At 38.1% G+C, this 16,988-nt stretch overlaps 1 protein-coding gene across 1 annotated transcript in view; it reads right to left on the bottom strand.

Annotated features, from left to right (window-relative positions):
- The window catches only part of UBE2Q2 (ubiquitin conjugating enzyme E2 Q2), a 47,226-nt gene that overhangs the window by 3,551 nt on the left and 26,687 nt on the right, over positions 1–16,988 (bottom strand). Inside the window, exons 5-11 of the mRNA XM_058846677.1 lie at positions 16,288–16,428; positions 9,883–9,967; positions 5,032–5,092; positions 2,918–3,008; positions 2,537–2,595; positions 1,251–1,299; positions 293–388 (exon numbers count right to left, since the gene is read on the bottom strand). Of these exons, the coding sequence (XP_058702660.1) occupies positions 293–388; positions 1,251–1,299; positions 2,537–2,595; positions 2,918–3,008; positions 5,032–5,092; positions 9,883–9,967; positions 16,288–16,428 (582 nt within the window). The remainder of the gene's footprint in view (positions 1–292; positions 389–1,250; positions 1,300–2,536; positions 2,596–2,917; positions 3,009–5,031; positions 5,093–9,882; positions 9,968–16,287; positions 16,429–16,988) is intronic.

Below are 16,988 nucleotides of genomic sequence, written 5' to 3'. Positions count from 1 at the left end.
TTCTCAGAGCCAGAAATTCCAAATTCTCACAATTCCGATCCTCCTTCCCTCCCTCCCTTGCCAATACAAGGATAGTAAAAGCCTACCCTGGCCATCCCAAAGCTTTATCCTCATATACTTGTAATTACATAGAAATTTAATTGCCAATAAAATACTTATACAGGCACCAGACAATTCAAAATGCATATATATTTGCAATAGCAATTCTGTCATTAAGCATCTGCTATGCAAGTCAGCAAGGAAATGGAAGCCCAGCAGTGATCTGTGTAATTGATAAACACAGCACATTTACCTTATTGGCTCCAAACTGAACTCTGGCTTTTCCTTTGACTAAAGTGGCATTGATCTGCATGATGACTGATTCTATTGAGTAGGCACTGCTCCAGCCCTGGAGGAGGGAAAGGAGTATTAACATACAACATGTATATACAACTTGCTTCTTCTACTCACCTTGCTGATCTATTTCAGAACGTGTGCTTTGGGATTTTTTAAATTTAGTTTTAACTCCTTTTCAGTTGACTTATTTTCCATAGAAAAATCTGTAAAATGATAACAGTCCTAGTACTAAGAACTCATAAGAAAAATGAAAAGGCTGAATCACATTTCCAAAATACAAACAAAAAAGCTCCATCCTTGCAGCACTGACAAATTTTCAGCAATGTTACAACAGAAATTACAACTCCTTTTTCCAAGAAGCAGGAAAGACTGATCTCTAATGAAGTCAATTCATTAAGTTTAAGAATTCTGCTCATCTCTGGCATTGCTTTACCTTATAGAGGTCACAAGAGCTTCTGCCAGAGCCTGCAAGTAAGTTACTTTGTTCATTTACTTATTTTAAAGAGAAAATCACTTTGTCTACACAGATTCTCTCTGACTACAATTGTCTGTATTCCTCACTTCTCCAGAGCTGACTTTATGCAGTTGAAGAGGCTTCTAGAAAACAAAACGTGTCCTGCTCCCCAGAACTCACTCTTCACACTGCCTTCCTCACAGAAATTCTGAGAGCTCCAAGTTGACATGCTCACACTTCCTGCCTCTTCCTCACAGCTCTTGTCAGCCATCCAAGGCAGAAAATAGGATCTCAAACAAGATCAGCAAGGCAAATCTTGTGGGATTGAGGTTTAGTTCCATCATGTTTCCTTTGGAGTGTGCAATTTATTCCACACGGGGATTCTTCGACTCATGGGAAGCACTTATTTTCATTATTTTTAGGCATGTTCTATTATCCAGATAACAGAGCTCATATTCACCTGTTTAGTGAGAAGTTCCATGCATAATGCACCTCCACCTAGGACATACCTAGAAACAAATGTGAAAGAAAATATTCCTGATATCAGCAGTTAGTAAAAAGATGCAAGTGCTCACAGCACTTTAAGCTCTTGCAACCTTATTTGTTCAATTCTTTGTTCATAAAGCTGAAAACCCCTTTAACCAGTAATATATTGGAACTAGTTAGCCATGTTATACTTGGGCAAACAAAATCAGCACTGTGAGTTGTTTTCTAACTAGACTTCGTTTAAACCACCGGCAGCTGGTCTGCACAACTGCAGAGACCATTGATAAAGGAAAGTTACTTTTTATTGGCTACTCTACATATACATAGTACTGATGAGTAGCTAAAAGAAACCAAAAAAATTCAATTCTGAAGAAGTTTAACACCATTTTAAACAATGTAGGTGCACTTATAAATAATATGAGATAATAGATCTTTTCTTGCTCTTCTCTTGTAAAGAGCTTTTTTAAATTTCAAAAACAGTTTATCCATTGTGCTGACTAGGACTCAGCAGAACACCTGAGCATGACAAAACCTGGACTGAGGGAAGAGAATTTACCACTGCCAAAATGTGTTCTCTATGACCAAGACACTAAAACCTCATACATCCACATGACATTCAGAGGGAGATGACCACTGAAAAGCCATCCTTTTTTTCATTCTAAAAAGAAGTCTGGGGACAACCAAATTAGAATCTAATGAATTTTCTGGTCTTTGGGTCTGCTTGTTTAGTTTTGAGATAGCAGCACCCCTCATGAAACCTAATTAACTGCATTAACTATTTGAATTCAAGAAGAATATGTGGCAATTCTAATCAAATCAGAATCAGCACCAGCTATCACAGACTATGTTTTCAAATGCAGGTATCATTTCCAGGAGACGCATAAAACCCTTGGAAGGTGAATTTAATTGTCTCTCCATGGATATATAGAAGTGCCACAGACAGCACTTCAAACATGCTTTAGATGACATTTGGGGCATGTTTTCTAAAGTGTTTTTAGGTTAGCATTTGAGGAATTTTTAAACAAAAATTTCATGGCAATGTTTCCAGCCAGAGAGACAGTTAAGACTTTACAGCAAACTTAACACAGGGATCAAGACCTGTTCAAAGCACCAACCCAAACCATCCTACAACAGGAGAAGGAACAGTGATGTAAACTCCCCACAGAGGCCAGTTCTTACTCATTATGGCAGGCACAGAGCTTTTCAAGTTGTAACATTTTTACCACAAATGACAATTTCTGCAGGGCAACTGGAACCTACCCTCCTGTGAGCACAGGAGACACCACTCGCACAAAGGGAGGATCGAAAGGGAAGTTATCCTGAAAAGAATAATAAAAAAACAGGTTAAGGAAAATAATGTGACATGGCTTCCCAACCAGAAAGTATTTCAACAGCCTTATTTGTCAAACCAGATTTGAAATACTACATTTTTTCAGTTCTGTAAAAATTCTCTTTCCATAGTACTGGCTAAAAAGCAATTTTTTTGGAAGCTTCAGTGCCAAACTTAAAAGCTACCTTTCTTTTATTTCTTCCCTTTTTTTATGCTACAGAGCCATTATTACTCAAGTTACAGCTGAGGGTCATTTCAGTCACTTTTTATACTAAGCCTCAAATTTAACAGCAGCTTTTCATCCCACTTACCTTAAAAGAGAAGTTGAGTAAAATGTATTCTACACCTTCTTTTTCTTTTAAGACCTGAAGATCACTATGCAGTGGGCTATCAGGATCAACCCTATAAAAGCAGCAGTGGGAAGACCATAGATGAAGTTAATAATTTCATTGCATCCAAACAGTAATTCCTCTTAAAGACTTCCCTTATGTATTTGTAGTTTACAAATTGTAGTTTAAAGCGAACTGTAGGAAATTCTTGCTCCTTTTACCAAATAAAAGCTTTGCCATGAGATCAGCATGAAAACTTGCTGCAATGTAATACATTCCCAATGCTATCAAGTATTGCTTAAACACAGCACAAAATAACCTATTTGAAAAGAGCAATTTTAATTCTTTTCAGTTGTGTGCAAATAAGAGGGGAGAAAAACAGGAAGACTGTAATTATCTAGTTTGCAGCAAATAGTGAATCCTTTATGGAATATGTAATTGTAGATACACATCAACTGTTAAAAGTAATCTGCATCAGCAGAAGTACTAAAGCCAGCAGCTTCTGCTCAGCAGAATTTCAACAACTATTTGTTCCAAAATGCTGGTGGTGCGCAGCCTGGCCATTAATTCACGCACTGCTGGGTTAATCCCACCAAGCTCTGACATCTCATCAGCTTTTAAACAGAAGAGACTAGTCAAAGACACCTGCAGCAAGCCAAAAGCAAAGATGTTAAAGGGGCTGAAAAGCCATTAAATCTAATCCTCTGCTACAGCTGGAACTACAAAGTTATTAGATCTTATTTCAGAACTTCTTGGGAAGTTTGTCCCCATCCTACCAGTGTGAAGTTATTTCAGAAAAAAAATCTTCCAGTGCTTAAGAACCTCTCATTTCAAGCCATGGCTCTTCCTGGGCCAGTTCAGAGGGACTTGTTATAGTAACAATACTTGTCCTTCCTCACATGGGCTCTCCTCTGACATCTACCCCACAGCTACTCTGCACCCAGTGTATTTGTTTCCAGACAATAAACAAAAACAACACTTCTATTCCCTTAGACATTCTGGAAGGCATGTGCTGCATGTACTCCATTTCCTGTTTTCTGAAGGCAGAAAATGAGACCTGTTCACAGCACTTAAACAGAGGTTTTAAATCATTGCACATGGCTTGAGCGCTTGGTTACAGAAGCACTTGATAGGAAAGGTGCCCAATAATGTGACACAGATTTCTCTGATATGTCATTCCTGCCATTTTCAGCCTCAAAACCTTCACATGCCCATGATTACACTAAGAAGGAAACAAAACTATTTCAGCAGCTGGTGACCCAGTTTGTACAAGTCTCACCCCTAGGACAAGGCAACAATTCCTACAGGCAGGTCAACTACTGTGCTGATACAGCCTCTGTCTTATCCTTATTCCCCAGGACACATCCAAACCCATGGAAGCTCTTTCATCCACTGCCAGATGTTGCAGCTGCCCAGAACAGTTTGGGTAGGCTCTTTCTTTCTTTAGGGTACTGGATAGGGATGACAGCAGATGATCCTCTTACCAGGAATAATTTCACTCTAACACCTCTAGGATTAAAGTTATTGGACTATGGATGTAAGAAGATGAGTTATGTAACTGCTTTTCACTAGGCAATGATGGAGGACAAGGTACATATAATTATATAACTGACATTTATGTGATAGCTGAAAGTTTTGGTCCTATGTGTCTGTTTAACTGTAGAAATAAACAACTAATGATACTCAGTTCTGTTCTTTCCTACATCTTAAATGAAACTAGAAACTGGATTTTCCTGTCATTAAAAACACAAATAAAATAATGCAAAATCTCTTGAAAAAAATTTACATCACTTAAGACTGCATATTTTGGAGCACTTTTAGAACTGAACAGTAATGACAGCTAATGAAATACACACAGTGTTGCCAGTGAAAAGCAGGTCTGTCTTTTTGCCAGCTGAGTTACTACAGTTCCATCTCTACACATTTCTGTGTATCAGAATTACAGCCACTGTTTAGTGGCTAGTTACCATTACTGCTCCTACTATTGTAACACACTATTTTATGTACTCTGGCTAGAGATACTAATTCATGAAAAGACTCTCTCCAGCAATAATAAAACAGATTGTTCAGAACATATAAAAACTTTATTAACTTACTTGAGAAGCTTAACATGCCATTCATACAAGCTGTCATTCACCAGCTCCACTGAATATATCCCTGTAGAAATATTAGATGGAATTAATTATGCACTAAAAGTGTAGATAGAACACATAGCAAAAACAGTCCTTGCTTTTAAATATGAATACTGTCAGCAGGTGTAATGGTATGCAATGGGTAGGATACTGATACTGAGGCTGATACATCCTTCCTCCAGTAGCAGATGCACTTCTGAGCAATGACAAGGAAAAAGTGTTTTCAATTTTTCCACAAAAAATTCCACATTCATCCAATTTTTTTCTGACGCTTAATCATTTCACCATCAAACCTTCCACAACTATAACTCCAGCTTGCTTATTACTCACTGTATTTTACACCCAGTACACTACCAATGTGTTTTTAAGACAATTTACAACAGTGTGAGTGTGCAGCATTGTGTTTCACAGGTTCTCATCATTACAGGCACACCAGGACAGCACATGGGACTGCGTATGCAGTAGAATCCCAAGAAAAGGAGATACTGCAGTGGATAAGCACATTCCCAACAGCTGACTGAGGAAGGCAGAAAGATGCATCTAAAGAATGGAATGGTCTGGGGGAGCCAGCTGGTGACTTTCAGAGGCCTGTTTGTTTTAAGCATGTTCAACAACAGTTGTGCATTTCACTCCCAGAGGAGGATGGAAATTATCTGCCATTTTCTTGTATATTCAAAGCTTCCTCTTTGCATAAATTCACATGAAGCTCTGGAAAAAGCAATAAACCTTTAACCACCTGACAAGATTTAGAGGATGGTATCAGTCATGTACAAAAGCTAAACCTCTTCTTTCACAGAATAATCACACACATAGACTAACCCACTATTATTAAACTCATTACCTGGCCTAATATTTAACAGTATCTTTGCTGCTGACCTAATTATTTGGAAGCCATATGTAAATCAGGAACCTGCCTAGGATTTCTGAAGGCAATACAACCACCAGATTGCAGTCACCTCATTCTCCCCAAGGAATGGGGGGGTATTAATTTCTGAGTTTCATTATTCTAGCATAAAAATAATCTTGCAGTTGAAACTTATAAGCATTAGTACTTCAAGTACAGATGACATTTCAAGCTGTCCAGACATTTATTTCTAAAGCATTTCAAAACTTTGCACACAAGTTAAAGCACCCATGATTGCTTCTCCTCACTGAGTGCCACTAACAAGTGAGTACTGCAGCCGAGAGCACAACTTCTAATTCTTCTACATCTAGAATAACAACATAGGCCTGAACACATATTCACTGTGCTACTCATGTCCCTTTTAATCAGAAGCTACTTCAGAGACATGACATCTCTGTTTGAGGATCAACCAAAGGAGCTAGTAAGGCCTTTTTCCAATTCCCCAGATCCAATGACACTATTCTCTGAACTGACCTTAGTGTAAGTAACAAACTCTAAGAATTTCAAATTGTACTGCTCTGATGTAAAACCAAAAGAATTGACATTCAGAACTCTGCTCATTGTCAACTCCCATTAATGACAAACTTATTCCGTTGCTGTATCCAGAATATTTTCTTCCACCTGCATCCAAATGGGAGTAAAGAACACTCATTACAGACAAGACAATAAGTTACAGTAATGCTCCTGACACCGTGCTAAACAATGGAAGAGAACAAGAGACCTTCCAGAGCTTTCTTCTCTGACTAAGCCTCCAGCCCTACTCCTGTCCTCCTTCCATCATCCTGGGCCACCTGTTCTTGGCCAGAGTCCCTGTCCCAGTCCTTCAACTCCAAGGCCCACACACTTTGCCAGCTTCCCCAACAGGAAGAGCTGTACTCTGAATATCTGTACTGCACCTAAGCCAGGAGCTGCAGTAGGGCTCTTCAGAGAGACAGGCTCAGCTCAGGACTGAGCCTTAACACCAGTGCAAGACACTCCAGCAGCCTTCCAAGCAGCCAAGTGCTGAGCCAAATAGCACCTGTGTCTCCTCATGAGCAGCAGCAGGGGCACCCCATGTCTCAATACAGACACCACTTACCAACACTATCCAAAGCTGAAGGAGGCTGTTGTTTGGGGGTTTTCTGAATAATCAAGAGGTGTTATTTGGAAGTAATTTATATGCTTTTTTTTTTTTCTTTTGCAATTTTAACAGTAAGAGGAAAAAAGTTCCTCTTTGGTTCCTCTGAAGTCAAAAAGAATTTAACTTATGAATAGCAGTTTTTGAGAAGTCCTTAGTTTAAGAAAGCTATCAAGGTAGGTTCCTCTTGCTTAAATGCAATGTGGGGTTTTTATTACTCAAAGGGGATCAAGTAAAAGAGGTGATCAAGTAAAAAGAAACCCACAAAACCATGAAGCAAGCAAAAATGTAAGAAATTACAATGTAGAAAGAAAAACAATTCCTTTCAAAACAAAGGCAATGTCTTATTTAGGGCAACACTGCTATATCAAAAAGTAAATCCATACTGTCTTTGGATAAAAACAGGGAATTGAAGTCTTTATGAACTATATATGGATAAAACAGATGGTAAAGATATGAAAAGTTTTCATTTAATATCCCCAAATTCTTTGTTTCTTACCCTCCTTTCCCAATCCCTTAAATTATATTAAGTCCTTTGTACATCTCCAATCTGATACATGGAAATGAGAATCTTGCTTTGCAGGACTTGTGGCTTCCATTATCTGAAGAGGTTAATGAAATTGTCTAATTCACAACAGAGTATCTTAATTTGAAGGAGTATGTTTTGCTTCTGTCAGCTGGTAAGAAAATTATTTTCTCTTTCTTTAAGGGCAATTCTTCCCCTAGATTTCCCAGATAGATAAGCAAGTTCACTGTTCTTTTGCTTGAACTCCAGCAGCATTGCTTCATTTGATAAAAGAAATTAATTTCTAAAATAGATACTACCTTGAATGCACACCCATGATTGAAGCCACTGTCTTTTAATAGTACATTTTTATAAAACAGTCTAATAGAAAAGAAAGAAAAAAAATTAAAATACTATTGCTACAAGAATTATTCACTTGAGAGCTCCCAGTGTTGTCCTACTGTCAGTCCTATAAACATGTAACCTCATGCAAACTAAATAAAGTGATCCTTACCCAACTAAAAATCAGGCTTAGCCTTTCTGGCTTATCTTAAAAAGAAATGAAAACAGAGTTAAATTACCTTGCAACAGTTACCAGAACCTGGAAGTTTCACAATGTTTCCCTTTGTGCATTAGTAGGAAGAAATTAAATATAGGGTAAAATGGACCATGGGGCAAGTACTCCAAACAAAAATGACATTTAAAAAGCCAACAACCTGCCACAGCCTGTGTACATAGTGACAGTTGCCTAACAAAAGGCAGAAATAGGCTATAAAAGCAGGAGTTTTGTGTGAAGGAAAAGAACCGAGAACATAAATTCACTCAAGGTCAAAGAATAAATGAAACCATAAGGAATGAATCTAGGTAAGTTTTATAACAAACAGCATCAATTTACTGGGAAAATGTAATAAATGTGTCAGTAGGACGGTGTTTCAAAGCAGAATTGCCATAATCTTTGCATGTCAACCTTCACTTGACACTACTTCATTACCATGTTTTAGAGACCAAAATGAGGCATCCAGCTGCAGTATTTTTACATATTTCCAAAGTCACAAGCTCTAACTTGCTGCACTCACCCTTTAGAACCTCAATTTTCTCTGAAGTTTAGCAAGATTTGCTCTTCCTCACAATTTAAGAGTATTCTTTCCTACATCAGGATCAGTCTTCTGCAACTTAAGACTTGCTTATTTAAAGCCAAGAAATGGCATTATTAGAGAGCCTAAAAACACCTCAAACCACACCTACCCAGAGAGCCCTGGCTGACTCCAGTGGTACCACCACATGACTGAGCACCCCAGTCCTTACAGCCTGGTTTGTTAGGGCCAACCCCAGCTCTAATCACTAAAACAAACCCTGAAGGTAAAAACCAGGCAGTAAAGCATCCCCCATGACTTCATACAGATCTGCTTCTAGCTCTTTACCAGACCCACTAATCCATTCCTTCCCAGATAGGCGGTGTTTGGAGCACACTGGCAAGCACTCAGTTGTAACAAAACTAAAAGAAGGAGCCTGCATTAGATCAGCACTAGGTTACCTCATTATATTTATACCCTAGACATTTTACCATTGTTCCCAGCAGTTCCATGCATGAAACAATTGACCTAGAAGTTAAATATGACAAATCAAAACAGGAACCTTATTGTCTCTTCACCTCTTCTTTTACACATGATTAAAATGGCATTACCAGGTGAGATTTAACTACACTAGAAATAATACAGGCAGAAGTTTGGAAAAGTAAAAAGAAAGTATTTAAGTTTATACTGACTCTCTAATTAGGCATTCTCCTGTTCCCATCCTGGCCTGCACCAGGGTCTCTCACTGGCTGCAGTGAAGGAGCTGTCTATTTGGCAGACCTAGAGAAATACAACTTGCCCTAAATCTATGTCATTTCTATTTCTCATATGATAACACTCAGACAATTCAATTTGCTGAATCCTTTGCTCAGCTAGTTTAGCTACAGCTCCTATAAGGAATAAATTATACAGCAATCTACTACCTAAAGATAATCACTGGTCATTATTCAAACTAATTTAAAATACAAGCTTGTTTTCCACTATAATTCAAACCATTATTCCAAGGAATGTATGTTCTGACTTTTCTCCACAAATAAACTACTTTACGTAATAAGAGTATATATAATGAATCTATCTATTTTTACATATGTGCTCATACAAACACACAAGTATATATAAGCACAGGACAACAAAACACAGATAAGTTAGCAGGAAGTATTTCCCAAAAGAATTCATTTAAAGTATATTTTAAAAAGGGAAATCTGAGGCATTTTACCTGTTTTATAACTCTGTGATCTATATATATCCCTGAGTTCTTTCATAAGTCGGTCTGAAGCCTGAACTGACCCAGAGACTGCACCCTGAAACAAACAAAAAAGACACCAAATAAGTGAGAAGTAATATTTACTATTTACATTACAATATTTACAGCTTCACACTACAAAGTTACACTAACTAGAAGCTATTAACAATTAATTTCTGTATGAGAATATTTAACATTTCAGAAACATTCTAGTGAGCAAAGTCTACTCCAAAGAAACAAGGCCCTCCCTCTAAAGAAGCACATTAATATATACTACTAAATACTACAGGTGATACAAACTTTTAATCAAGGTACAACAGGTATTTTTCTGTAAAGAACCTAAATCTTTGGCATTTTAATTTCCAAGATGAATGCACAGTACATCTTAAGAGTGAAATATTTAATTTTACATTCTGCTTTTATACACTGGGAAGAAGAGTAAGCCTAATCCTAAGAACGAGCTTCTACACAAGGTTTTCTCAGAGGTATATTTTTATTTGGTCATTGAAAAAGGCACAGGAGATGGGAAGTATCCACTCTAGAACAGCAGCTTGCTGAGGAATAAGACCAACCAGTGAATTTAGCAAATGTGGAACAAAAGCAGTATTTATTGCAATTGAGTGAAAGAAGATCAACATCTACACAGGGGAAGATAAAAGCAAGTAAACCTTAAAATACCAAATTATTTCTTGTGATTGTCCATAGTTCTTGTGATTTACACAACCAGAGCAAAAATCCCTTCTGTTCTTTAAGAGCTCAGCTCTGTACTGCTCAGCAGCTCAAAGTGAGAGAAAAACTTAAAACACAATTTTCTTATAAGTTACATGATTACTCTGCTTATATATCCCACCCAAAATATCACTTCAGGCTCAAGAGTTTTGAAAAATAGACTGCTAAAAGTCAGCCTTATAAGATTAAAATACAGAATAGGAACAAATGAGCTAAGGTAGTTAGTACCCCAAACCCTGACCCTGTGACACTTGGACTTTCACCATCAGTCTGTTTCCCAAGGGTACATTATCCCATTGGACCTCTGCAGTTCCCTTCTGCTCCTGTTCTTCAGTCACTACCACTGAAATACAGGCTAACATATGGAGCTCATAAGCATGGCTGGGGGGAAGAAACCATGACAAAAAAAAATAAAATTGACCCCACTACCAAATAAAAAAGATCAACCTAGAATAATTCAGCCTGTCCGTATCAAGAATTGAATGATTAAGTTGATGAGGCTGCTTTTTTACTCTAAAAATTCAAAGATACTTATTTCTTCAGTTTCCTTCCAGACATTATGAACACCTATAAACACATCCTTTTTGGACAGAAGCGTCAGAAAAGGATGTCTGGAAGAATATGAAGCAGCTGTGACCATTGCCTAATATCTGAAACATCATCCCTGTTTGCCTGAAGTCCACAGTGATGTTTTATATTCCACAAGGTCTTAATTGTCTTAATTCTTCATAAAAATTGAGTATCAGTAACAGTTACTTGATGGTAAAGCCTTCACATAGTCCTTTGCCTTCTCTATCCAGTAGTATCAAATAATACTTTTAGCTTCACACTAGATCTGCAGATTTTTCTTTTAAGGCTATTCATTTTCATACACCTTTGGATTTAATTATGCAGATTTCTGAAATTCCTTTAGTTTTTCTTAACAGACCGGTATGAAGGATGAACCTTGTAATTAAACATGCAAATAACAAACAACTCCTTTCATCTGATTAAACAAAAGCTACATAAAGACAGGGTTTCACACAAGCAATTTCTTAATTTACTACCCCCCCTCTCTACAGAGCAGTATTAGACAAAGAAGGGATTTCTCAAACACCAAGTACATGAAATTTTATGGAAAATGGTTGTTTATACGCAATATCTGCATATTACTACTATTTACGTCCACTATTTTCAGATTAGCTGAAAAAGAAGCATTACACTTAACCAGTTAACACAACAGTGTTAACCACCATTCTTTGTACAGTTGCTGTACTTTGTGAGTGTTAAGATTGAGACTCGTCAGTTTGTTGAGTCTGGAGGAAAGAGGTTTCCAGAGACAAGTGTCAAGACTTCTGAGCAGAGCTGTGCCGACCTTTGCCCCTTCCACTGTATTTCTTATTGAAAGAAGGAATTTTCTTACACTTTCCACAAATTGTCAACCTATAAATATAGGCAACTTAAGAACAAGTTAGATGGTCAAAGACATCCTGTGGAAAACTACCTCCCTCACTGCATCTCTATTTCCATCCAATTAAACTACTGAATTTCTATCCATAATGTTGGAAGCTCATCTTGGCAAATGAAAATGTAAGTATCTTCTGTACTGGAGACATTTAAAAACCAAAGCTTAACACACCCACATCCCCCTGAGTGCTATTATAGCTACTGATACATAAAATGATATTAAAGAAGTTAGTTGTAGTGTGTGTAAGCAAGCCTCAACACACTTTGTAACTGTTTTTCACCCTTTTTCCCCTGGGAGTTTCTGGTTGAGCTGCCCATTCCTTAAATAGCAGCACTAAATATAGTTACACTTGCTACTCTAAAGAATCAATGGACTGCAAACCAGTAATCTACAATCAGGAGAAAGAGGATAGCAAGCTTAACTTAAGAAGTTTAGCACAAGAGCTTATTTTATGTGCTCTGAACTACCCTTGGAGGAACCTGAAGAAGGTAACAGCTAAACCTGATGGTAAGCCTAATGCCAAACACCACTGCTCTGAAGCACGTCTCCATTCTGGTGTCACTTGTGGGTTTTGGAGCCACTGTAAAGAGCAGTTTAGAAGAGAGCACAACTTGCATCCCACTACTGCATGATACAGAGCATTGAGGTCAGTTTTGACTACAGTGATACTAAAATTAAAAACTTTTTCCATAACTCACTACACACAAGTGATAGTTTCAAAGACTGAACTCAGATATAAATAACAGTATCCTTCTGGAAAAGTGGGACTTGACACTCCAAGGGAGATAAAGTTCCCATTTCTCAAATTGTGGCAATAAGATTTATAGTTGCAACTGCCTCAGACATAAGTGGTCAATCATGGGATCTGTCACATGGGGCTGATGCCAAGAGCAGAAAGGCAAAGCCATTTCATCTGAAGTAATTAAATGAGCAGCCAGACCAGACCCAAGTGACTTTCTTTTTCCCTAATAAATAATAAAATAGGCAAAAAAAGTCTCACTTAATCGTGCTGTCCTGTACTAGCATATTTTGTGGCTCTCCAGAACAATAAGCAGGTAAGCTGGAGAAATCCCTGTTACAAGAAGCAAACATCTTTGTTGACAACATGCCAGTTGCTGAGAGCTGCAAGTAACAAAAATACCTGATGTAGGAATTCTCACATCCAAAACCATCAGACATGAAAAATATTCACAAGATGCATCACTACAAGCCTGCAACGTTCTTAAACTCTTCCCCCAAAGGATGAGGCACTGCTGGAAACATGAAACTCGTGCTGCAGTCAGACCAGCACATGCCATTGCCCTGCTGTACAAAGGGCACAGAGACATCAGCGGCTTCTCTTCCCCTTCCTACCCTCAAAATGCACCCAGAGCCTGTTCTCCCTGCCAAGTTATAGGGGATAAGGAGGTGCAGTTCACTGCAGTTTTATATCCAAAGAGCTGATTTTTTCTGTCTGATCAGAAAAATACTGTGAACACATCAGAACACTACAGGAAGCCTCCTCACTCAATATATTTCAGAATATTTAGTCACAAGACTAAAAATTACCTGCTGAAATAAAACAAGAAAACTTCTCCAAGATAATAAACTGAAATCTAAAATGACTCAAAAAGAGCTAAAGAACACAAGTTCCATTGTCACTGAACTTTCTCCATATTTGTGCAGAAGCACATTCATTCCTAGAAGTTAAAGTAGGTTCATACCTCCTTCAAGGATTAGGAGACTAAAAATAAAAATGACACCTTACATTTCATAAAATCTGAAGATGAAAGAGACATTGGAGACTTCTAAAGGGAAGTGCTTAAATTCCTCAGTATGAAACAGGAAAAGCTAATAGCATTATCTAAAAAAGAAAGGCATTAATCTCTAAAATGACTATGTGGGGAGAGACCTCTGAAAAGCAAGCAGCAGCAAGTTGATAAATATTTGAAGTTAATGATTCCAGTTCAAAGACCTTTTTTAACTCCAGGTATGCAAGTGGTTCTTTAGAGTTATTACAATGTTAAGAGAAGGATTAATTCTTGCTCCAAGTTACATACTGTACCACAAGCCAAATTTATTCCCTGATGCCAGCAAGAAGAATGGGATTAAGGATACTGCCAAGGACAGAACTCATTTACAAAATTAGTAAATATACCTTCTTAACTTGTACAACACACATAAACCCTAAAAATTACTATAACAACATCCTGAGAAGCAGAAAATTGTCTTTAACTTATCAGGAATAAATGAGTGGGGTGCATGCACTGCTTTCCCATGAACAAGCCTTGAGTGTGATCTGTAACTCCAGCCTGCAGTGCAGCCAAGGGGAGAGAGGACAGCCCATGGACTTGGGCCAAAGAACATGGAAAGGAACTGTAAAGTCTTCTGGCTGCACTGGGCACCAGTCACAGCACTGTATTATGCTGCATATTCCCTTTTCCAACAAGCAGCATGTCAATAGCATGGGTTTGTTTCACTGGCCTCTGCTGAGGAAACAAAGTATCCCAAAAAGCTGCATGGCTCCCGTGAAAAAACAGACTAGGTTTAGCCATGCATTTAGGTTTGTGAAACTCCTACCATCCTCTAAGAAACCCAGCTATGAGGGCTGCACAGACTTAAATTTTGCTTTGTGCTAGGACACTCAGCAAACTTCTGCTCTTTTAGAGCATAGTTCACACATTGTATTAGAAGCCCCCTGTTTTGGCAGCATGGAGGACCAATAAACTTGGTCCTGGTGCTACTGGGTTAGCTCTTTCCTAGGTCAGTAGCACAGCTATAGATTTTGGTTCTCCAGCACCTAAGAGTAAACCCTCACAAGTCCTTGGAGAAATTATTTCAGCAGCACAGCTATTTCTGGTGACCCACAAAAATACCATAGTTCCTCAGCAGTAACTGAATACCCTGTTCCCTGTATTCAGCTGACCTTGTTTATGCACCAGCATCAACGAGAGTATCTTGGCATGAGAAACAGCTATTATGTAAGTTGAATCTGCTGTTGTCAAACAGAAAACCAGCAGTGTTCATTTCAGCTCCACTAAATGTGGAGGGAAAAAGCAAAAGGAGAGGCAGTATTTGCCAAATGGGAAAAGAACAGATAAAAGAAAACCTGCAGTTTTAAGAGGCTTTCTGCATCAAAGAAGAATGCTGACACCACAAAAACCTTTTTTCTGTTCTACCAAATTTTCAATGATTGTAAAGCAGGCCATGCCTTTCAGGCTGGGAGAATATATATTTTCTTTAACAGTTAAAGACTCTTTACTATTAGGATTGAGTTATACACACTGAAACATACAAAACCTCACTAGGCATCAAACTGTGAACATTCAAGTCTAAACAAAACCAGTAAGTGACTGCTGTGTTTATGGTTAGTCAAGTCTCAAAACCAGACTTGACTACACAGCCAAAACAGTTTGGGACCTTACATTCATCTGCTTTTAAACCCTGAAATGCCAATCAGGTTTGGGTGTTAAAATTTTAAAATCCTTTGGATGAAGCAGATCATAAACAGAAGTAATTAATTTCATGTTTTACACATTTTAAGCCTCTATGAAACAAAAGCTTTGGGAGTCAGGGTAAATAAAATTAAGATTGTATGACATTATCACACCCTCTTGCATGCACCTTTGAGAAATAGAAGCCTTTCTGGAACCTAGCACTTGGGACAGAACACTTCTGGAGTTCTAAGCCTCTGGAGAACAAGCACTTTTTCTACAACTGCCTGTTGGTAAGATCACTCAGAAAACTGACAACAGAGCTGCAGAGCTGCTGAAGGCCTTTACTTTACACATGGCAATAAAAAAACTGCACAACAATCCACCACCTTTCAGTAATTTTCAGGTGGAACAGCTATTACTGAAAAACTCATGCATAAAATGGATTTAAACCACAGGTTTACCAAATATTTTAAGTCACCCATAACTTCTAATACAGGCAATTTTAATTATGGCTTTAGTTTTTTTACTTTAATAAGGGTTCAGCAACGAAAGTCACACTCACAGCCTAGATGCATTCTGCTGATTCTGCAAGGAGAACTAATGTTTGTGACAAATGTACCAAGCAAGAAACAGAGGGACAACTGTTTGCATGGATACCTCTGGATATGAGCTGTTAAACCATCAGGGACAGGTTAGGTGCATAGCAGTGGGCTTTCTTTGCTGAAAAAAAATTCTATTTTAAAGTCAGAAGTATTGTAAAGAAGAAGCATGGAATCATTAACTCACATTTAAGTGATCTTGCCTTTGATTTTTTCTGATTTTTTCTAAGATTGCAAGGTTCTCTTTTTCAATGCCTTCATCCTCAGATTTCTTCCCATCAACTGGTTCCTCCTCCTTCATATCATAGTGATCCAGATCTTCAATGTCCTACAGGAGAGAGAGAAGGTAATTGTAAATAACTGTACTGTGCCCTTCATTCAATGAAACCCTCTCCAAGGGCATGTTGGATATAGTCACATAGTGCACTTCATAACACAAATGAAACCCAAATTCACAACATATTTCTGGTCACAGAAACAAGCACAACCTCTGCAAGAAGATAGGATTGTAGAGAATTAGCCCACTCAAGTAGATAGCAAACCAGACTAGAGAATCCAAAAGTATCCCAAGTTAGGGAGGCTCCAAGATGTTTCTAAAAGCAGACTCTTTTGCAATTAGAACCCCAGCTATACTACACTTCTCACAAGCAGTGATTAACATACCTGACAGGGCTACAGCAAGCCTTCAAGAAAGTTAAATATTAGAAAACTATGTGTACTTTATTCAAGGTTAACATTTCAGACAAAGATTAGATGCAGTAATTTTGGAATCAGGACATAAAACAAAATTCTGTGGTCAAGCATCCTGATCACACAAGCCAACAGTTCAGTTCTATGTTCTAGGCCAAGGCACTAAAACCTGTCCACTCTGTATGCTGAGATGGGGTT

Source organism: Poecile atricapillus, chromosome 11 (assembly GCF_030490865.1).
Source record: "Poecile atricapillus isolate bPoeAtr1 chromosome 11, bPoeAtr1.hap1, whole genome shotgun sequence".
Classification (NCBI taxonomy): Eukaryota; Metazoa; Chordata; class Aves; order Passeriformes; family Paridae; genus Poecile; species Poecile atricapillus.
This window is presented reverse-complemented; position numbering and strand designations above follow the sequence as displayed.